The sequence below is a fragment of the Mchenga conophoros genome, linkage group LG3 (assembly GCF_057382185.1).
Source record: "Mchenga conophoros isolate Kocher_MC1m ecotype Shallow Benthic linkage group LG3, M_conophoros_male_GT1.1, whole genome shotgun sequence".
Lineage (NCBI taxonomy): Eukaryota > Metazoa > Chordata > Actinopteri > Cichliformes > Cichlidae > Mchenga > Mchenga conophoros.
This window is the reverse complement of record NC_140528.1, coordinates 40,258,399-40,280,334: the sequence shown is the minus strand read 5'-3', so window position 1 is coordinate 40,280,334 and position 21,936 is coordinate 40,258,399. Positions and strand designations below refer to the sequence as shown.

The 21,936-nt window shown below is 38.4% G+C and overlaps 1 protein-coding gene and 1 long non-coding RNA gene across 4 annotated transcripts; one reads left to right on the top strand and one right to left on the bottom strand.

Annotated features, from left to right (window-relative positions):
• The first annotated feature begins 389 nt into the window (after positions 1–389).
• Positions 390–17,853, top strand: LOC146578626 (Fc receptor-like protein 5). 2 transcript variants are annotated; one of them, XM_085268963.1, is made up of 7 exons: positions 390–453; positions 1,248–1,283; positions 1,464–1,727; positions 1,807–2,052; positions 8,540–8,716; positions 9,427–9,525; positions 17,810–17,853. In XM_085268963.1, the coding sequence occupies exons 1-7, from the start codon at positions 423–425 to the stop codon at positions 17,851–17,853; spliced, it is 897 nt and encodes a 298-aa protein (XP_085125089.1). In that variant the 5' UTR covers positions 390–422. The 2 variants fall into 2 exon arrangements, with proteins under 2 accessions (XP_085125089.1, XP_085125090.1); XM_085268964.1 differs by lacking the exons at positions 8,540–8,716; positions 9,427–9,525; positions 17,810–17,853 and adding an exon at positions 2,139–2,344.
• On the bottom strand, positions 12,470–15,271 carry LOC146578627 (uncharacterized). 2 transcript variants are annotated; one of them, XR_014891570.1, is made up of 4 exons: positions 14,975–15,271; positions 13,413–13,558; positions 13,224–13,316; positions 12,470–13,073 (listed from the first exon to the last, which is right to left on the bottom strand). It is a non-coding gene; the product is annotated as an uncharacterized LOC146578627 (long non-coding RNA). The 2 variants fall into 2 exon arrangements; XR_014891569.1 differs by having other exon boundaries at positions 12,470–13,316.
• Positions 17,854–21,936: the final 4,083 nt, after the last annotated feature.

Genomic DNA, 21,936 nt, shown 5'->3' with positions numbered 1-21,936 from the left:
TTCAGCTCCATAACAGCAGCGTCCCTGGTTTGATTCCTGTGTTTCAGCTCATATCTGCCTCTCTCACTGAGGGGGACGTCCACTACATGGACATGGATTTGTTCATCAACCAAACTACAGATCACTGAGAGCAGAGGACTTTTGAACTTTCTTTGTTTTATTTTTTTTTTTTTTTTACTTTGTTTTCATTTGGTTAACCAATGAATATTTTATTTTAAAGTATTTTGGGAAAACAGACAAAAAGTTGCAACTCATATTTTATGAAAAAGCTTCGATGATGATGTCTCTTTAGTAATTAGAAAAAGTGAGTCCCCCACCTCTGTGTTTGAACCAATAGAAAGCTGGTGCTTAGAGGAAGAGGGCGGGCTTTACTTGGTGTCAGTGACAGAAATGAAAAAAAGCTCAAATGAGTGAGAAGGACGATGAAGGAAACATCTGTGCTGTGTCTGCTCTGTAAGTAGAATCTCTGTGTTTGTTTGAATTCTTGTACTTTGACTGTCTGCTCTCCTGATAACTGATGATGGAGGAGAAGACATGAAAAACAAATCAGGCTGAATTCAAGTTCAAACACCACGAGGACCAACTGCAGGTCTGAACTGACTCTTTATCTTTGCTCAGGAGTTGAGGAAACACAGCAGGCAGTGAAAAGCTCAAATCATTCACTCGTTATATCAACACAGCTTGAAAGTCAACACAAGACTTTACTGGGTTATTTAAAAGTAGTGGTTATTGTGTCTATACTCAATCTTTAGTCACTGGACATAATGATTAATTTAAATGTTGTTTTTTGGATAAAAACTGGAGTAGAGGATCATGAAAAGTCCAAAATGTGCGAATACATTGATGGTATCATGAAATTTGAACAAGCGGTTATGAAAATGGGTAGATTTTAAGTGTTTTCTTGTCCAAACTTTATTGAAACATGTTGCTGTCCCGTTTGTAGCAACCGAAAATAAAATAAATTCATAAATATAATAAAGGTCAATCAAATGGACCAATTTGGCAAGGCCATGATGATCCACTTGGTAAAATAAATCCGCTTGGCATCTTTCTTGGCCTTAAGACAACAATTCTGATGGCTAAAGATCCAAACGGGACACAAGAAAAAAAAAAAAAGAAACATGTTGCTGGCATTAAATAGAAAATGAGCAGATATATCAGAGATGAGTTTGTGTGTTTGTCAGCTGTTTGTGTGGAGTTGTTCTTTATGTTCACCTCAAATCAACCTGAGTGTCATTTCTCTTTAGTTCTGATCTCACTGCTGAGCTGCACAACAAACCAAGGTCAGTAACCTTCTTCTGTCACAGTTTAAACCTGAGAAATGCTCACTGATATGACCTGATTCATATAGTCACGATGGTGCTCACATATAAAAATTATTAAATGAAGGATTAATTACAGAATTATAACAGTTTTAACAAAAGTATAACAAATCAAATATTTTTTCATTTTAACCCTCACAGCTCGTCTGACTGTGAGTCCCAGCAGCTCTCAGATCTTTAAAGGAGACTTTGTGTCTCTGAGCTGTGAGGAGGACGACAGCTCTGCTGGATGGACTCTGAGGAGAAACACAAGCACACGACAGAGGACTCAGTGTGGAGATGGGTGGGGAAAACCAGCTGGTTCTTCCTGTAAGATTGGTATAACAGCACCTCATGACAGTGGAGTTTACTGGTGTGAGTCCAGAGAGGGTCCCATCAGTAACATGGTTAACCTGACAGTCCCTGGTAAGCTGAGTGTGTGGAGTTAGTGTTGATGAAGCTGTGTGTAAATGGATGAAATGCTGTAGTTTGTCTCTGTGTTGAGGTGGATCAGTGATCCTGCAGAGTCCTGTCCTCCCTGTGATGGAGGGAGATGACGTCACTCTGCTCTGTAAAACAAAGACCACTCCCTCCAACCTCCCAGCTGCTTTCTATAAAGATGGCTCCCTCATCAGGAAGCAGCCTACAGGTCACATGACCATCCAGCATGTTTCCAGGTCTGATGAAGGCCTCTACAAGTGTGACATCAGCGGTCATGGAGAGTCTCCATCCAGCTGGATCACTGTCACAGGTGACACACTCACCTGTCTGTGTTTCTGCAGCTTTCAACATTCACAATGTGACGACAACTTAGTGACTGTGTTTGCTTTATTTTAGACAAACACACCACCACACCTCCACCTACATCCACCTTTCCTCCTGATTCCACCTCCATCGCTGTTCCTCCATCACTCTCTCCTCCTCTTCTCACTGTGCTTTCATGTGTTGGATCAGTCTGTGTTGTGGTTCTACTGGTGTTACTGGTTCTGCTGGTGAGACGATGTGTTTATAGGAAACCTGAAGGTGAGACTCAGACTTCCTGATCTTTCATGTCTGAGTTTGTTTAGTAGAATAAAGTTCACATTAATTATGATCACAGTAACTTTCTTGAATGTGATCTTTTTTTAGCTATTTAACTTATATTATTGTTTATTTTGGATCATTTCAACAGATCAAGAAGAAACTGAAGAAGATGAAATCATTACTCATGTCATGTACTCTTTTGTCAAAACACCAAATTATCAACAGCCAATCACACAAAACAGAGGTAGTACTTTGAAACATATACAACATAACTGAGATGTTAAATTTGCTTCTAGAAGGACTTTTGTGCAGCTTTACATTGTGAAAATAGATAAGGAAAATAGAATAGTTGTGTATTATGTTATAGTTTCATGAAGACTGTTGCTGACTTTGATGGATTATGAGGACATGTAGAATCAGAGGGATGATCAGAAGTTTAAAAATGTTTGCCCGATCAAAAGCTAAAATCCCAATATTTAAGTCTAACTCTGTACTTACTGAGTGTTGTTCACTGTGAGCTGGACTGTGTGTTTGTGGTCTGTGGTTAACTGAAGCTAACAGCTCTGCAGTCGTCCAGCATCCTGTTTCTGATAGAAAGAAAACACTTCAGCTGCAGGTGTTTCAACACAGAGCTGCTCATTTTAAAATACGAAGGATCGTGGAGACATATTTTGAAAAAGTATTTCAATAAAACCTAATTTTGGAGTTTCTGTAGCATTCTGACATGTTTAACATTCATCTTGAAGATGATTTTAGTTAACTGTAGTTGTAGCCTGAAGCTGATGAGACTTCTCACTGCAGTGTGTTCCGATCTGGCCAATGAGAGTGTTCATGTTGTGAGAACATGTTTGCTCTGTGGTTAAAGGTGTCAGACTGCACTGAAAGAAAGCATACATTCATATCACATAAGCAGTTCTGCGTGGTCACTTTGTGTATCACAGGTATTTATAAGTCTGTAAAAAGGTGTTGTTGTGTATAACAATCATCCCAAAGTCCCTTTATAATGGAACATTACAAACAACATTTTTTTTTTCAAACCAGTACTGTTGCAGTTTTATCTTCAGTAACCTTAATGTGTTTTATTCTGCAGATGCTGATCTAGCTGCAATTTCTCCAGCTGTGAGAACTGAAGAAGTCATAAAACAAACAACCATCAGACCAAGGAGACCCAGGTACAGCTACTCTGTAGCTTTAACTGTAGACAGATGCAAGCTAGCTGATGATCAGTGGAACAACTTTCCTAAAAGCTGCTACTCTGTGCTATAGCATGTAACTTTCAATTTGAAAGCCTAGTGCTAAAAACAGATTCAAGTCCCAACAGCTCTGCTGCGGCTTCGTTCCCAGACTAATGTTACCCTTGTTTATGCTTCAGCATTAATTATGCAGCCTGACATAATTTAGGGGTTGAGATATTCACTGTAGAAAAACCACCAGGAACACTTGAGATTTCCCAGAATCCTTTTCAACTAATGTCCCTCAAAAAGCAACCGCCCCCTAGTTTCCAAATTTGTGTAACAATCAACAAAAAAAATCTTAAAATTGTGTGTTTGTCTTCAGACTTTAAACCAGAGCCAGACGTCGTCTACTCTTCACTGAAGTAGCCCACCAGTCCAACCACTGACGTCCAGCTGCTGGTCTCTAACTGGTCCCCCCAGCACCTCAGACCAGAGGACATCCACATGCTGTTATTTGTCTTTGTCTTTTTCTCATTTAGAATATTACAATTCAAAAATCACAAATATGTATTTTTAACTGGAGTTTTAAAAGTGTTTTTCCTGCAAAATCAACAATGAAAATATAAATGTGTTAATGTTTCTTATGGCCACAGTAAGTTCCCTGTTATTTATATTCAAAAATATGTCTCAGACCATCGTTTGTATTTCCCCAGCAACAATTTAGTTTCTCTGCTTTAATAAAATTTTATTCTTTCTTATTTTTCACGTGTGGTTTTGTGGGTCTCACTAAGATGTCAGATGGAAAATTTGACTTCTTCCGGTTTGGTTGTGGCTAAAAAGAAAAAAAGAAGCATTAAACCACAGCAGCAGAAACGATTTAGTGTTTGTTAATGATAACGCAAAGAGCTTTGTTTTAAATCACACTGAAACCAGCCAGCAGCTGCTTTCATGGCAGAACATTTTATTTTCGTTAATTAACTTATCAATGTTAAAATACAAATAACAGCCTAAACATTCTTCTTAAGTGAGTCTTTACCTTTATCTTTATTATTGACTACAAACTTCACATTTGAAACTTTTGTCTGCTAAACAAAAAATAAAGTAATCTAATTGTGTTAACTTGGACTAGAAAGTCACTGAGTGTCCATTTATCATTCCTCCATCTGGGAACATTCACAGTGTAACACTCAGAGCTTTAACATGAAGCCAGAGAGCTGAAGAGTTTAGAGATGAACTACAAACTGATGAACATGTGACTCAGACCGGACACGGCAGGCTTATCTCCTGAATCAGCTCAGAGACCCTTGTGTTACACCTCAGTGAAGCTTTATAAAACAATAAGTACCACTTAAAATCTGCTGCAATTTACTGGAGTAATGACTGTTACAGGAGAGCTCAAGCTCAATAGTATTGACACTGCCCCTAATATTGGTATTGAATTGAAACTACTTGGAAAGGATTGATGTTTGGATTCTATCCCTAAGTTCAGTATATATCCCACTGAGATCTGTTGAATTACATTCTTGGGAGATGAAAAACTAGACATCAAAGATTAACCTACTCGCCCAACATAGCTGCCTTATTAAACATTCATGCAGCAATTCATTATTTGATCATGAATGGAAAATATACAAGAAAAAGAGGAATTATTAAGAAATATTTCTAAATGCCCCTCATTGAATCACAACTCTATCATAGTGGAGGGATCAGTATGTCCCACGGGCTATGTTGTCAGGGGGCGTTTTCCCTCTTGTTAGGTTCTCTTACGTAAAATTGACTGCCCCTTGGAGAGGGATCAGACAAAGAGTGATTGAAGACCCCTATGAGTGAAAGATCTAGGGAACTTTTAACCCTGTCCAGGATAGGGTTACCTTGCCCTGTGGAGGGTACCGGTGGGTGAGTGCCTCATGGCCGGGCATTCATCCATGGCAAAGGGTGGAAACGCTGGCGGACTGATCCCTGAGTACTGAGACTATGGAAGCAGTGTCCAGTGATTGTGCTTATCAGTGGGTTAAGGTCACTGTTCTAGTTATGCAACTGCTTGGTGGAAGAGCTTGTGAGGAGGACAAGGTGTGCTCTGAATTCTTTAAAACTCTGGATGTTCTGTTGCAGTCTTGATTGATCTTTCTGCAACATTCTGTGGAGGTCTTGGGTGATGGCTGTGGATTGGCAGATGGGCACCAGAGAGTGCCGTCCAACACATAGTTTTCCACCTCCCTAACTTCGTCTATGTCGGGGTACTGCAGAGGAGTGTCTGTCTGTTAGTTGAATCTCAGAGTGGAGATGAACAATGCAGTCTTCATCCTGGTTGTGGAACACTGGAGCTCTTCATCCTTAAAAAAATATCCAAGGGTGTATGTGAATTTGCTCATATTGCTCTCTTCCGGTCCATGTTGGACTCTGTAATGGCTGCCTTTTTTCACAAATTCTGTTCATAATTTTAATGGTACGGAAATCAAGGCATAGCCAGGAAGTGGAGCGTCTCCACTTTAGTTGCCTTAGGATATCAGCTTTGCTTTTGTTAACTCTAATTAATGTGGTGTTAAGCAGCAAGAATGAAAATTAGCACCTAGAATCTAAGGGCTTAATTCTCAGCAGTAAAAGCATGAAGTGGGCAATCCAGGACAAGTTCCTGCCCTGAGTGAAGTTTGAGTGTGAAGGGGGAGCTAAGCGTGACATTGACATATGTATTGATGTGGAGGCTGTACCGGTCCGTTGTGGTGAAGAGAGAGCTCAATGTAAACTTGAAGCTGTCAGTTTTCCAGTCCATCTATGTTATTACCAAAAGGCTGATGTTGCCAATTCAAGTGACTTATGAAAACCTTCTGGAAAATGTCAACGTTGTAGCGAAGGTCAGCAGGGTAGGCAAGGTTTAATGCATACATGAGTCCAAATAGCATTATCACAGCAAATGCTACATTATCCAAATTCTTCGCCACCCTGATGCCTGCAAGGACAACTCTTGTTCATCTGCTGAAGTTTGCTCTTTAAGAAGATAAATTCAAACAGTGGTGTCTTCAACAGTCTCACTGATGGCACGTTCTTCCATACCCTATAAAAAAGAAGCCATGTTAGTCATTTCATGCCAAGTAAATAATATGACACTGTTTTTTTTAATTTGTATTTTTTTTCATTCATAAGGCACTACGATGTTCTTATACTTATTTTTTATTTTTAATTATTTTTAACACTCGCATCTTTAAACAAAGTAATAAATAAAAGTGAGTGCCCCACCACTTTCTTTGAACCAATAGAAAGCTGGTGCTCAGAGGAAGAGGGCGGGCTTTACTTGGTGTCAGTGACAGAAATGAAAAGAAGCTCAAATGAGTGAGAAGGACGATGAAGGAAACATCTGTGCTGTGTCTGCTCTGTAAGTAGAATCTCTGTGTTTGTTTGAATTCTTGTACTTTGACTGTCTGCTCTCCTGATAACTGATGATGGAGGAGAAGACTGCAAGTAAAACTTAAACTTTTAAACTGCCATTTAAAAAAATAAACTTAAACATGAACATATATAAAACATTTTAAGTAAGCAAACAAAATTTTATTCAAGTTTGTTAACATAGAGATTGAAACAACGGGTCATCTCAACTCTTAGTCTTTTCCCTTAGTGGGAAACAGTGAAAAGATCAAATCATTCACTCATTATATCAACACAGCTGGACAGTGGACACATGACTTTACTGTGTTATTTAAATGTAGCGGTTGTGTGTATAGTCAAAGTTTAGTCACTGTGCATGATAATTAGTGAGTGTTGATTTTACATAAAAACTGGGGTAGAGGAGAATCAAAAAGACAAAACTGTCTCAATACTTTCATGTCAGTAACGAAGTTTCTCCAAAAAATTTTAGATGTTGTGAGATTTGGTAATGAACAGAGTATACATTATATCTAATAGTAGAAGTGTCACACAGCTGCAGTGTCTCTGTATGTTTTCCCCCACAGTCCAAAGACATGTTTGGTTAACTGGTGATTCTGAACTGGCTGTATGTGTGAATGTTAGTCCTTCTGTGTTACTCTGTAATTACCTGTAGTCATGTTAAAGAAGCTGAGATAGATTCCCTAATTTTAAAAATTGGTAAAGAAAATTGAAGGATTGATTCTACCAGATGTATTTTAGCTTCAGGCACTTTTTATTTATTATTTTGTCAGGGAGAGAGGAATGTGTGTGTTTGTCAGCTGTTTGTGTGGAGTTGTTCTTTATGTTCACCTCAAATCAACCTGAGTGTCATTTCTCTTTAGTTCTGATCTCACTGCTGAGCTGTTTAAACCTGATAAACTCTGACAGGTTTTACACATTTGGATTAAAACTTTCAGTAAAGATCTCAAAGACGTGATCATCAGTCTTTCATTTTAACCCTCACAGCTCGTCTGACTGTGAGTCCCAGCAGCTCTCAGTTCTTTGAAGGAGACTTTGTGTCTCTGAGCTGTGAGGAGGACGACAGCTCTGCTGGATGGACTCTGAGGAGAAACACAAGCAAACGACAGAGGACTCAGTGTGGAGATGGGTGGGGGAGAATAGCTGGTTCTTCATGTAACATCAGTATAACAGCACCTCATGACAGTGGAGTTTACTGGTGTGAGTCCAGAGAGGGTCCCATCAGTAACATGGTTAAGCTGACAGTCACTGGTAAGCTGAGTGTGTGGAGTTAGTGTTGATGAAGCTGTGTGTAAATGGATGAAATGCTGTAGTTTGTCTCTGTGTTGAGGTGGATCAGTGATCCTGCAGAGTCCTGTCCTCCCTGTGATGGAGGGAGATGACGTCACTCTGCTCTGTAAAACAAAGACCACTCCCTCCAACCTCCCAGCTGCTTTCTGTAAAGATGGCTCCCTCATCAGGAAGCAGCCTACAGGTCACATGACCATCCAGCATGTTTCCAGGTCTGATGAAGGCCTCTACAAGTGTGACATCAGCGGTCATGGAGAGTCTCCATCCAGCTGGATCACTGTCACAGGTGACACACTCACCTGTCTGTGTTTCTGCAGCTTTCAACATTCACAATGTGACGACAACTTAATGACTGTGTTTGCTTTATTTTAGGGGAACACACCACCACACCTCCACCTACATCCACACCTCCACCTACATCCACCTCTCCTCCATCACTCTCTCCTCCTGTACTCTTTGTGTTGTCATCTGTTGGATCAGTCTGTGTTGTGGTTCTACTGGTGTTACTGATTCTGCTGGTGATACGATGTGTTCACAGGAAACCTGAAGGTGACACTCAGACTTTTCAATATATGTGGTTATGTAAATCCATGTGTTATGCTATTTATGTTTATTATGTTTATTATGATTTGATGATTTTTAAAATTTTAATTTCACATTAAAAATGTAAAACCGTTTATTTTTTGTTTTTATTTGGACTCTTCACTGTAAAATGTTGTGATTGTAAATATTTTCTTAATTTTAATAATTTCACTAGATGAAGCTGTGGAAAATGGCCTCACAGATGACATCTTGTACAGTGATGTCAAAATATCAACTCATCAACATCCAAAAAAACAAAACAACGGTAATTTGAGGTCCTTTGTTGGTTATTTATTTGTGTTTATTCAGCTCCAATTTTATAAAATACTTTTAAGTTCTGATTATATTCATAGAGATTTTATGTCTCATGAAAAGATTTCTATGAGGATATTATGAAGCAGGTGTTGTTGTCTGTGGTTAACACAAGCTAACACCTCTGCAGTCGTACAGTTTCCTGTTTATGATTGTTTTTAAAGTCAGCTGCAGGTGTTTCTCTATCAGGCGTTAGAAATTAATAATTCATATTCTCATTAAGTAAACTTACTATAGTTTTATTCATAATTTCCTTTTATAATTAGCTTAACTCAGTTTAACATATGTAGCTTTACTCAAAGTTTAAATGACTTTACTGTTTCATATTTATGTTAGACCAACAATTTGTGTGTTTTATTGTGCAGACAGTGATGCAGCAGTAATCTACTCTGCAGTGAGAACAGAAGACATCAGTTATGGTCGAATCATCATCAAAGACAAGAAAACCAGATCACAGATGAGAGGTACAGCTGCTCTTATTGGTCTCCTGTCTGTCTGACAATAAAAAATTTTAAGCTGTGGCTAAACTACAAATAATACCACCACCTTTTAATCAGGATTTGATGGTCAGTCGTGTAAAATGCAGACCTGAGATTATATCACAGATGAGAGGTACAGCTGCTCTTCTCCTGTCTGTGGTGATATGTCTGTCTGACATTAGACAATAGAAATTTAAAAATTGAAAGAAATTTTAAGCTGTGGCTAAATTACAAATAATACCACCACCTTTTAATCAGGATTTGATGGTCAGTCGTGCAAAATGCAGACCTGAGGTTATATACATTAGACTCAATCTATAACATACAGGCAGATTTCTTTCTTTGGAACATAAAATAAAGATATTCAGCAAATTCTCATCACTGACTTTTCCTGAACAACTAAGTGAGCATAAACAACTCGCATATTCCAAACTGTGAAACCTGCCCAAATCTAGTCACTGGTTAATTGTTTGTGTATTGTTCTTTTTTTTTCACCTTTACCCTTTCTGATTGTTTCTATTGTCCATTTCTTTACTATAATTCCTGTCCTCAGATATTTGTTAAATTCTATCATAGTAGGTTAAGGACTTGCCTTCATGCACCCATGGGTCAGGACTCTGACGTAGCTTCAATTGTTTTGACATCCACCTTTCTCACAAACAACTCAGAGTGAGCTGCTGAAAACACAGACAAAGACATCCACCACATACTCTTTTCTTGATGTATCTGTTTCTTTACTAATAACATCGACTCAGCCACAGTTCTGTTTTATATAGATGTCAGGTGTGTTATAACTGTTCACAGTGCTACAACTGAACAGATTAGGCTCACACGTGTCTGCTTTATCTCTACAGCGTGTCCTTAACAATGTCTTCCTCCCCTCACTCCAACCAGTCACAGGTGATGGCTGCCCTCCCTGTGCCTGGTTCTGCTGAAGTTTTCTTCTTGTCAAAAGGGAGTTTGTCCTTTTTAAACTACCTAAAAATGTTCTGCATGTAAAACCACAGCAGCTCCTTCCTGTAGTCTGAAGCTGATGACACTTCTCTGTTCTGGTTTGGCCAAGCACAGAGTTCATATCGTGAGAACTTGCCCTGTGGTGAAGCATCAGTTTGCACTGAAAAAGGTGTCAGATCTGTGGTTGTGCACCTTCAACTAGTTAGGGTAGCTGTTGTTTCTCAGCAGAAGTGTTGAGAAATGCAAAGACCATGAAAAGCTTGAGCTATTTACAAAAGTTACATACATGTGTTAATCTTCACACAGTCTTTTTAGCTGTGCTCTAACTGCTCTGTACTGCTTGGTACACCAGTTTTGATCGAACTAGGTTGAGTGGTGGGTTAGATGAAAAGCAGAAAACCCAAAAAAATCTGTTGTCGTGCACCTTCAACTAGTTACAGCAGTTGTTGTTTCTCAGTAGCAGTGTTAGGAAAGAAGACTGAAAAGCAAACGCTACTTACTAAGGTTACATACATATGTTAATCGTTGCATCTGTGGTCTAACTGCTCTATACTGTCTGCAAAACCTGGTACCCCAGTTTTGACCAAACTAGCTTTAGTGTTGGATTCAATGTAAAGCAGATACCACAAATGTTCTGTTGTTTGCAGTGATCTTATAACAATTTTAATATTAACCACACTGGCTGAACCTTTATTGAAATTTAACTCAGATTATAAATGTACAAAAATCAACCTGTTAAATAATATACCCAAACAAATAATTTGTCTTTATAAACCAATCAATACCTTTTAAAATAATAATAAAAAAATAAAAATAAATTGAAAAAATATTACATAAAGATTTTAACTTTTTGATTAACTCATATAATGATGTCTTAGAGTTAAATTTTACATGTCCATCGCCTGAGAAATTTAACTACACCTGAAGTCGATGCACCCCACAACGACTTGAACTGGTGTGTTTGTGTCCACGCTTTCTAGCTGCCTTTGCAACCCAGTATCATGACTAAATGTGAAATAGACATGCCAGTCCACTGTATCCATTTCACGCTTTGCCTCTTCGAAACATGAAATGGACATGCATGCAGAAGTTACCAGCAGTGAAGATGGTTTATTTAAAGCGATGAAGTCAGGTAGGGACCTTGATAACTGGAAACAATTAAGTTAGGAGGATAATATGTATATACATGTAAATGTGTTATGTCTGTTTTCATGATTATTTTTGTACTGGCTTGAAATGAAATGCCTACCTCTGCTGTTACAGCAACTTACTGGAACTTCTGCATGGGTGTACATTTCACATTTTGAAGAGGCAAAGTATGAAATGTACATGGTAGACCAGCCTGACTATTACATGGTTTGCCATGATATTGGATCACCCCAGGTTCTTGTCTCTTTAACAGCAATCAATAACAAAAACACACACGCTCTCAAATAGGTGTGTTCAGAGTGAGGCAGCTTGGCCAATTGCGTGATCTTTAAAACTTTAAAACTATTAATCTCATATCTCTCTTACACTCTAAAAATTATTGTTTAAGCTCAACAAAAAAAAAAATTAAGGAAACAATTTCCATTACTCTTTTTGAGTTATGATAACTTATGTTGAAATCAGATTGAACCAACAAACTATATTGAGTTAGGGGAATTAACTTTTCCTTCATAATCAAAGGTGATTTTAATTACCATTTACGTAATATTTGGTAGCTTAAAACATATTTTTAAGTTGTTTACTCATAAAAATTATGTTCCTCCAATTGCTTGTTCCACATTATTTTATATGATTTTAAGTGTTATGTAATTAATTACAGCAATTACAAAAACAATTTTTTAAAGTTCATTATTTAAAATATTAAGTTGCTGATTTTCATCATTATTATCATCATTTTAGCTTTCTTATTTTTTTTATTGTAATAGCTTTTAAGGAATTAATTCAACATTTTTTTTATCAAAAAACTTTATCTTTTAACTGTAGGCATTTCAACACTTTGTATTTAAAAAGTGAAAATAAACCAGAAATTTAGATCTATACCATCACAGCCAAGTTATAGAATATGCCTTTATGTATTTAACACCACAGAAACAAATGTGTTCAATTGGTAAAAAATCTACTTAGAAAACATTTTGTTACAGTAATACTTCCATGCAAGTGTTCAGTAAATGTTAACTTTCAATGCCTACCAAACTTTACAAGATCTTGCATCTTTCTATTACACAATGCAGCAAACACCTTTAAGATCAATGTTACACATACAGGATTCAAAACAGTTACCACTTTTTGAAACAGAGTCAACATCTTTAACATAATGATGGTTCCATCAAGGTCAAGGAACAGCTTCTGAACAATTTCAAAAGTATATTTCAGATCCTTGCATTCGCTCAGATTGAGAGCATATATTATGCCCATGAGCAAAACACAGCACCTTGGGAAATTCTGGCCCTCCATGATTTTTGTTTCCTCCACCACGATGGTTGCAGTCTTATGGTTAGATCTAGGGGTGTACCGGTCACTGATGATGGCAGTTTTCATCACCTGCCTTTCAAGGTTGGCCTTAAGTTCTTCAGTGTTAACTTAAGGCCAACCTTAAGTTAAGGAATTAATAGGTTAATTCACTAACCTATTTAAAAAAAAAAAATAGGTTAGTGAATTATAGATTAGACTTTTATACTTACTGAATCTTAATGAATTCAGATGATCAATGGAACACACACACACAATGCTGAATTACTTACACCAAACTCCATGAAAAGGTCCTCCTTCTTCTCTCCAAGGAAAGTGATAAGGCAGCAGATGGCTACTTCTCTGCGTGTTTCAATTGTATTGTGCTATTTAAGAAAAAATAAAGTATGAGTATAAAATACATGGGTGACTGCCAACAAAGTGCATTTCAAAGCTACCCAAAGTCTAAATAGTTGTCCTACCTCAAGCAGCATGTCCTTGATCTGCCTGATTCTCACTCCCTTAGCTCCTCCCCTTGATAAAATGACATCCATCAGTTTTGGGGTGCAATGGTCAAGTGTAGCCATTCAAGGCTTACAGTGGTTATTCTCTTGAACTCCTCCTTTATCTGTAGACCACACAAACAGAAGAATTAAATCTTGCAGACTATTAGCTATACTGCATTAATGAATGCTCTAATACATTATTTAAAGAGGATAGAAGTGATCTAAGGCTACCCCAAGTTTTGAGGGAACAAAAACAATCTTGGTGAAGACAAGGGAGACTTCCCCACCATAACCGTGGTGTAATCTCTAATGTTTTAGCAACCCTGTTTTTGCAGAGGTTTCGAATTTACACATTGTTCACTCCCAGCCCATTTTGTAAAAATTGTGTCCCAACTTAACAAAGCACTAATGACCCTAGATTATCACACTATACTAACTGCTTACATAAAGTCTTAATGTTAAGTAGATTCACATAGCCTATGCCAGAATAATGCTATTGGAATGAATTTAACAATATTTCACACAGTCTGATTTAAAAAAACAAAAACAAAAAAAAAAAAACAAAGATAGCTACAACTCTTAAGATCAAGAACAATACTTACTTTAAGCTGTATCACAATACTAACCAAAATCAATGTAATATTACGTATAGGTCATGCAAGTTTTATAAAGATATAAAATAGGTGAGCCAGACAGAAAAAAGAAGCCTCTAGGTTATCCCTCTGACAAAACTGTTCACAGCTTAAAGGCTTCTAATTTTGGTAAAAAGAAAAACAAAATCAGCCTATGATCGAAATTAGATTGCACTGTGTAGCAAAGCTTTAACCATGCTTTTCCTAGCCACAGTTGCACTCTCTAGCTGAAGACTTTTGTCAAATGAAACTTTATAAGTCTTATCCTCTCCTGTGCTAAAGTTTAGAATGGCTAGCATTAGCTACATGTGGTAGTTAAGTCGGTAGGGGAAGGAATTTGAAATCAGAAGTTACAGTGGAAAAAAATAAGTCATCTATTAAATTTCTTTAAGTAATTACAACTTGAATTTTATTTTGAACCCACTAACATTGGAATTTCAAACTACATATAAAATTAATTTAATGTAATTACCAACATTATTAATTCAACACAACCCAAAAAAATTAAGTTTGCAACTTAGAAGGTCTATCTTAATCAATAAATTAGAATTTTTATGTTGCAGCCATGGATTTAATCAAGTGGTGGTAAAAGGAATAAAATAGGAAAATAGTGGAAAATGGTGGCATTTATTTACCACAAATAAACTACACACCACAAAAGAAAACAACAATAATATGTGGGTGGTTGACTCAAGAAAATAAAACCCCTATTAAGCCAGCAATGCTAAATAGCTTAACAAAATAGTTTACCTAAGCTAGGAGATGATGCATCCCCAGACACACAACAAAAGCCCTTCCCATTCAGCCAGGTGGTAATAAATCAGTGAAGCAGGAGGGATTACTTAAACATTAACCGCATGTACATTTGTCAGCTCACGTGAACACAAAGAAAATAATTAAACTAACCTGTTGCAGGCCTCAGCAGAAGATGCTTGAGTATTTTGACAGCACACCATCCTTGCTAGTTTGCAGCAGTCAACACTTCTTTAGTGTTGCTAGCAGTTCTGCAAACCACATTGTTAAATCTTGGTGCAAAGAAGGAAACAGCTCCGCACTGGTGGTGCAAAAACCTAGTCCAACTCAAATTTAGCATAAAAAATTCCACAGTCCAACTCTGCCTCAGGAAAAACACGGCAGTAAGCTTTTGCTTCACTGAGGCTACTGTGGGGATAGACCACAGCAGTAGTGATGTGACGTTCTGTATTGAGGCTTCGGAGCGTGTGTCGAGTGGAGGGGGCGTTTCCGCGAAGCGCGTATGGAGGCTTGCTTCATTTATGGGAGGAGCTGAAAATGATGACGTCCGAAGCCTCGCTGCCCGGCTGTACCACGTGACTGGTTCAGGAAGCGGTTCGAACTTTGCCGCAAATAATCATTTTCCATACTGCCAGCATAAATATACACAGTATACTGCCATCACTACAATATAGATGTTTTACACGCTCCTTTTGTTGTTGACATTTACAGGCTGTGTGCAAAAGGCCACACTCTTCAAATTCATGCCAACTAATATTTTTACGTCCAGTAGGTGTCCTGCTAGAGCAAATAAAGCTTCAAGAAGCTTTGTGCTGGGATGAACCAATTGGATGAAAAGCTTCAGTGCTTCATGAGGCTTCATCTGCCCATCACTACACAGAAGGGGTGTCACTGAAGCTTTGTCAGCTAGTTGTTACCTGTAGACGTCCAACAGCTTACTCCAGTCCAGTAGGGGACGGGCCACCGTGGCCTGACCACACCCACTTCCTCGCTCCAGTATGGTTGACCAACCAATCAGGACTTAGGAAACGGAATCTCACGCAAACATACAAAACACTTTACAAACACCTTGTATGTATAGATTATGCATATTTGTTTTTTACATATTTGCACCAATTATGAAAATGTGAAAATATTAAAGTGGCATAACTTTGCATTAATCTGCAGTTAAACTATTAAACTGCAGTTTCCCCTCTTTTTATTTACTTTAACTCTGAAGTTTTAGACAGAGGTGATGTTTAGTTAATCTGCATACAGTATAACCATCATGGCTACGTTATTTCACTGTACTGTTGTTGTTGTTGTGAAGTAATTTCTGTGTTTTTCTTTTCTGCAGATATTTATTCAGCTGCAGGCTACTCAGTACTGAGAACAGGAAACATCAGTTATGAACAATTATGCTGCCACACCAAAGAGAAAAAGAGGTACAGTTGCTTTCCATTCAAATGCAGCCAAGCATTCATTTACTGGTTTGGAAAGGCCATGCTCACATCAAACCTTTTAAATGATGAGGTGATTGTGTGAACAGTAATTCCTGTGTGCCAAAAGCTGAGGTTGCAGCCTGCTCACATGTTGTCTTTCCCAATAATCTGTATGGTATTATAGAGAGGTGATATATCCCTAATATGCTTTTCTCAGGCAAAAAAAAAAAAAAAAAACCAGCAGCCAATTAAAACAATGTTTTCTTGAACAAGGGTATATTAAATCACCTTATTTCAGGCAGAGATTAAAACCAGAGGCTGTACAAAAGTTCAGTATAAGTTAAAGAATGATTATTTTAAACCCTGTATCATGTAACGCTCCTCGGGAAATGAAGAGCTTCACTGTAAATATTGATAGATTATTATAGATATTATAGATTATCTGTCATCTCCTTCCAGAGTGGAAACAGACAGTTTCTCATTCAAGCATAGTACAAATCATATACAAGCTTCAATGAACAAACACAAGTCAATAACACCATGTCTCTTTCTATATGTTTTATTAAACTTTGCTGTAGGGCACAGTGAAGTGTAGTGTGCTGCATTTTTACATCCACACAGAAACCTAAAAATTCTGGGTCCTTGTGACCAGCCTTGTACTTTCATATTATGGTTTATGTTCTGAGTCCTTGGCTGTACTGTTTTGATTATTGTTATTTCCCTAGGTTTCAGTTATGGTTGTCAAGGATTTAGTTCTTAGGTTTTGTGTGATGGCTTCCCGTGTTGTGTGTGCTGTGCCTTTCTGTCCCATTTTCAGGTCCCTATGTTGTGTCTCCCCAGTCTGTTAAGTTTACATGTCTAGAGTTCAGTCAGTGTGTTTCCTGTTTTACTTTGAAGGTCTGTGTCTCGTGTCATTGTTTTTTTTTGCCTCCCTTGTCTCGTCCAGCCTAAGACAGAAGGAGAACTGTGCTCTCCTTCTGTGTCACAATCCCCTCGTTTTCCCTCAATGTATTTAAGCCCTGTGTTTTTCATTGTTACTGTTGCATCAGCCCTTATAGCTGTGTGTTTCTCCCCCTGTCTCCTTGTGCATTAGTTTTCCCCAGTTTAGTTTTGTATTGTTATTTGTGTCGCCTCCTCGCCAGCAATAAAGCTGTGTTCTTTTTGAGTTGTCAAATTAAGGGTCACATGGGAACTGGAGCTTATCATAGCTGTCTGGGTGAGGGGTGAACTACACACTTTTACATGTCAACAGTTTTTCAAATGTATTTTGAAAATCGTTCATGGAGTCACCAAGAACCAATGAAGTGAACTAAAACAGCATATATTGGACTTTTTAATGCAAATCTGATTGTTTCAGCTCTGTGGGTTTAAGGTTTGGGTTTTGTTAATTTAACTTTAAATTAAAATGAAAGCAGTGTGTAACCTTTGTGATATGTATCTGAGCTGGTTCCCAGTAATCAGTCTGAACTGGGATCGTGTGATGCAGAGAGATGGAGACTGGAGGTCTTGATTGAACTACAAAGCTTGTAATCATGTTTCCTGTTGTTTGAACTGTGTTTGTGTTCAGACGTTAAACCAGAGCCAGACGTCGTCTACTCTTCACTGAAGTAGTCCACCAGTCCAACCACTGACGTCCAGCTGATGGTCTCTAACTGGTCCCCCCCTTCAGAGCAGAGGACATCCACATGTTGTTCTTTATTTTTTTTACTTACCTGAACAACTAAGATTAAAATATGAGTATGTATTTTTACCTGGAGTTTTAAAATTCAATTTTCCTGTAAAATCATCAATAACAATAAACATATGTTAAGTTTCCTTGTTGTTTTTTATTTTAAATGTGCCTTAAACACCGTGTTCTTTTTCCCCAGCTATTAACTTTATCTGCATTAAAAGATTTTATTCTGTGTTATTCATGTGGTTCTATGGGTTTCAAGCAAGATGTCAGCTGTGTGGTGTTCAGTGTCCAGGTGAGGTCCTTAGAGATGTAGACGCCCAGGTACCTAAAGCTGCTCACCCTCTCCACTTCAAGGCCCTGGATAGACAGCGGTGGGTGAGGCCTCCTCTTCGTCCTCGTGTCCACAATCATCTCCTTTGTCTTGTCAGTGTTGAGGGTGAGGTTGTTGTCCTCACACCATGACACCAGACCTCTCTCCTATAATCCGCTTCGTCCACTCCAGTGATGCGACCGATCACTGCAGTGTCATCCGCGAACTTCAAAATGATATCATCTTTGTTGGAGGCGACACAGTTGTGGGTGTACAGAGTGTAGAGGATGGAGCTGAGGACGCAGTCTTGTGGGACGCCAGTGTTTGTAATAATGCTGGCTGAAGTCCTGTGGCCGATCCTGACAGACTGACGGGATGCAGGCCGAGTGTTGCCAGCTTGCGAGTGAGTTTGTGAGGGATGACAGTGAAGCTTCAAAAGGGAATGATTCACATATGAGGTCTGCTGCCACCTACTGGTAAAACTGGGTATTACATCAGCGCTTGCGCTCAAAAGTTTTGATGACAATCTTGATATTGGTATTAAATAAAGACTAGTGTTAAAAGATTGATGCTTTGATTCTATCACACAAGTTCAGCATGTAGCTGACTGAAATCTGTTAAATAAATATATATTTTCATTTATTAAAAACAAAACAAAAGACACACTATGGAAAATTTATTTTGTTTATATACTTTTAAACAACAAAAGCTAAACCAAAGCACTTTAGAGTCAGACACTTTTACACTCCAGGAATTATTTAGTGGTCAATGCATGTTTTTTGAACTAACAAATAGATGCTGATTTATCTCATAAATCACGACAGACTCATCTCACCAACATAAGTTGCCTTTATAGGTCAACAGCATCAATATTGGTATCAGGAATATTGACCCTGGATTTACTTGGTATCAGACTTATACCAGAATTTGTAGTACTGCACAGCACTAAGCGGAACACTTGCTTTATACATGACAATACTTTAATGTTAGAACCCTGACCATGTGGTCTTTATGAGAGGATCTGGGGAGCAGTTTTGGGATGGCGTTGACCTGGCAGCTGCTGGTTGGTTCCCTATTAACAACTGGGTGTTTTAAAAACCCTTAAACCAGCAGTTGTTCTCATGACAGCAGCAGACCTGTTCTTGGCCTCCAAACCCTCAGTAATCAATTTTGTGTGTCTTTTGAGAATAATTAGGTTTTGTATGTAGTGCTGAAAATGCTGTTTAGTTTAGTTTTGTTTCACACAGAGCTAGGTTGCACTTCTTTGGAATAGCTTGTTTCTTTATTATTGTGGTCTTTGTTCACCCCAGAGTTAATGCTTTCAGTTTTGGTGTTATTAGTAGGAATAAACCTCACCGTATGTTATGTTGGCTTTTGGGTCTGGCTTTGGGGACTGGGGCAGAGACACCTTTTTTAACCCTTATGTTGGTCCTCCTAGACAGAGACGTAAGATTTAACGTTCAGAAATCTATCAGATGACCACTGAAGTCATTTGGGTTTAAGTGCCTTTTATGAAAACAATGGTTCTTGGTGTGGTAGCTGGGCTGGTGCAGCAAAGCAGTGAACGTGGTAAGGGGCCGTCCTTCAAATTCTGTTCTGTCTGCTTTTGCACTTTTTTTTGCTAATCTTGCAACTTTGGCGTCTCCGCCACCAGCGCTCATGTCTAATCGACACTTCCCCAAAGCAGCCAGCTGTGGTGAGTGACAGAGACTTTGTTCGTGCTCTTTCGGAGAAAGGAAAAAATATGGACAGACACTGCTAACCCCAGTTCGAAAGGTCCATGCCACCGCCTGCCACAGACTCCATGCCATCGCCCGCTTTGGGAATTAAACCAATGGGTCCCTTTCCAGCTGAGGCTGGAGGACGCCCATCTCCAGAGCCTGCTGCAGTCTCAGTCAGAGGCCTCAGCGATGTTTGGTTATATCACGTCTCAGCCAGAGGTCTGCGCTCCGCTATCTGGTTCTGCACCTGCCAAACCTGATCCGCATTCGGCACTGCCTGGACCTTCCACGGCACGACCAGGACCTCCTGCACCTGCCACTCCAGGTACCGTCTCCACCTACCAAGAGACCCAAAGGTCTTCACCCACACCTCGACTACCCTCCAGCCCTGCCACACCTCTGGCAGCCGTTCTTCTGAACTGCTTCTTCTCTGCCGTTAGCCACATGGCCACACAGCCTGGGTTTTGATTAGTCAATATATATATTTTTGAATTTCTCCCTCTCAGTGTCTAGTCTTCTGCCTTCTATTTGTACAGTTACTGACCTGGATGTCTCTGTGTCACCAGCCTGTATAACTTTATCTACTTACCACTTATTCTCCTTATGAGGATCTGACCTGATATGTTTAATATGCTGCTGAGAATATAGCCTAGAAGAAGCGGATAGTATAGCTTTTATTTTGGAAAGAGCCATTTCTCTGTAAAAAACTCTTTTCCAAAGATGAGTGATTTCTCCATCAGATTTATTTATTTTTATTTATTTTGTTGTTTCAGCAACATTAAATTTAAAAACTGTACTTTTGAGTTAAAATATAATGGATTGGATTTATATAGCGCTTTTCAAGGCACCCAAAGCGCTTTACAATTCCACTATTCATTCACTCTCACATTCACACATTGGTGGAGGCAATCCACGGTTGTAGCCACAGCTGCCCTGGCTGCCATATCACGCCATATCAGTTTCTGTGATATTCTTATTAAGGTAAATGTTTTATTAATTTGGCAAGATCACTATGTATATTTCACTGAATTTGATATTATAAGGGTGGAGAAAGTCTGGATGCCCCAGTGAGTCATGAAGGTACTACAGGTGGGCCACAGTAAAAACTGAAATTCAGGCTGAAATTAGTCACAAGTGTGTTAAATTACACATTCATCTGAATGTATTTATTTATATAAAAAGTGAATTAAAAATAAAAGGAGGTGATATCACTGACTACTCTGACCTATATTCACTGCTATGTAAGAACAGATCTTTATTGTCACTGTTACAAAAACTATGAAACACAGAAGTTTGTGTGTCAGTGGCAGGTGGGTCACACATTGACTTTAACACTTTGCGTTTGATTGATTAGATTGAGGATTTAGCTTTGGGTGGAGTGTGTGTGATTTTCTGTTTTTTGAGTGGGAGGAACACCACCCTTGTTTTTTGGGAATTGGTGACTTAAAATATTTTCAGTTTTAGTATTTGGACTTTAAGTCAAATAAAGAATAATGCAGCAAATGTTTACACAGTTACTTACAGATTATTATGTGCAGCTGTCTGCTCAGCTTTGCACTTTTTGATGGACTCAAAGAGATCTGAAGTTTTCTTCTGCCCTTTACAACAAATCTCACACGTAGGAAATCAAAGCTCTTTGTTGGTTTTAAGTAATTAGAATGTATCAAAGCTCAAATGTTTTATGGTTATGTAATTGTTCATTTTAAAGAAATACAAATGTGCTAAAATCCCATGAACCACTGTTTCTGTTTTATTTCCCGTCACTAATTCCAAAGTGTTTACTGTTAATCTGACAACAGCTTCTTTTGTCTGTTCTCCCACTTCAGCACGAGAGAGGAAGTGAATATTCACAAGTACACACATTAACAATAATCTTTGAAATCACTTCACAAACAGAGAGATGATGACAAAACAACAGAAATATTTTAAAAATAACTCCATGTTTAGGTAGAGCTTGTTTTACAGATGATGATGTACGTAAACTGTAC

Coding starts and splice junctions, on each gene's coding strand:
- LOC146578626 (XM_085268963.1), top strand. CDS start 423: ATGAAGGAAACATCTGTGCTGTGTCTGCTCT. Junction 454..1,247: donor ATCTGTGCTGTGTCTGCTCT/GTAAGTAGAATC, acceptor ATTTCTCTTTAG/TTCTGATCTCACTGCTGAGC. Junction 9,526..17,809: donor AACCAGATCACAGATGAGAG/GTACAGCTGCTC, acceptor GTTTGTGTTCAG/ACGTTAAACCAGAGCCAGAC.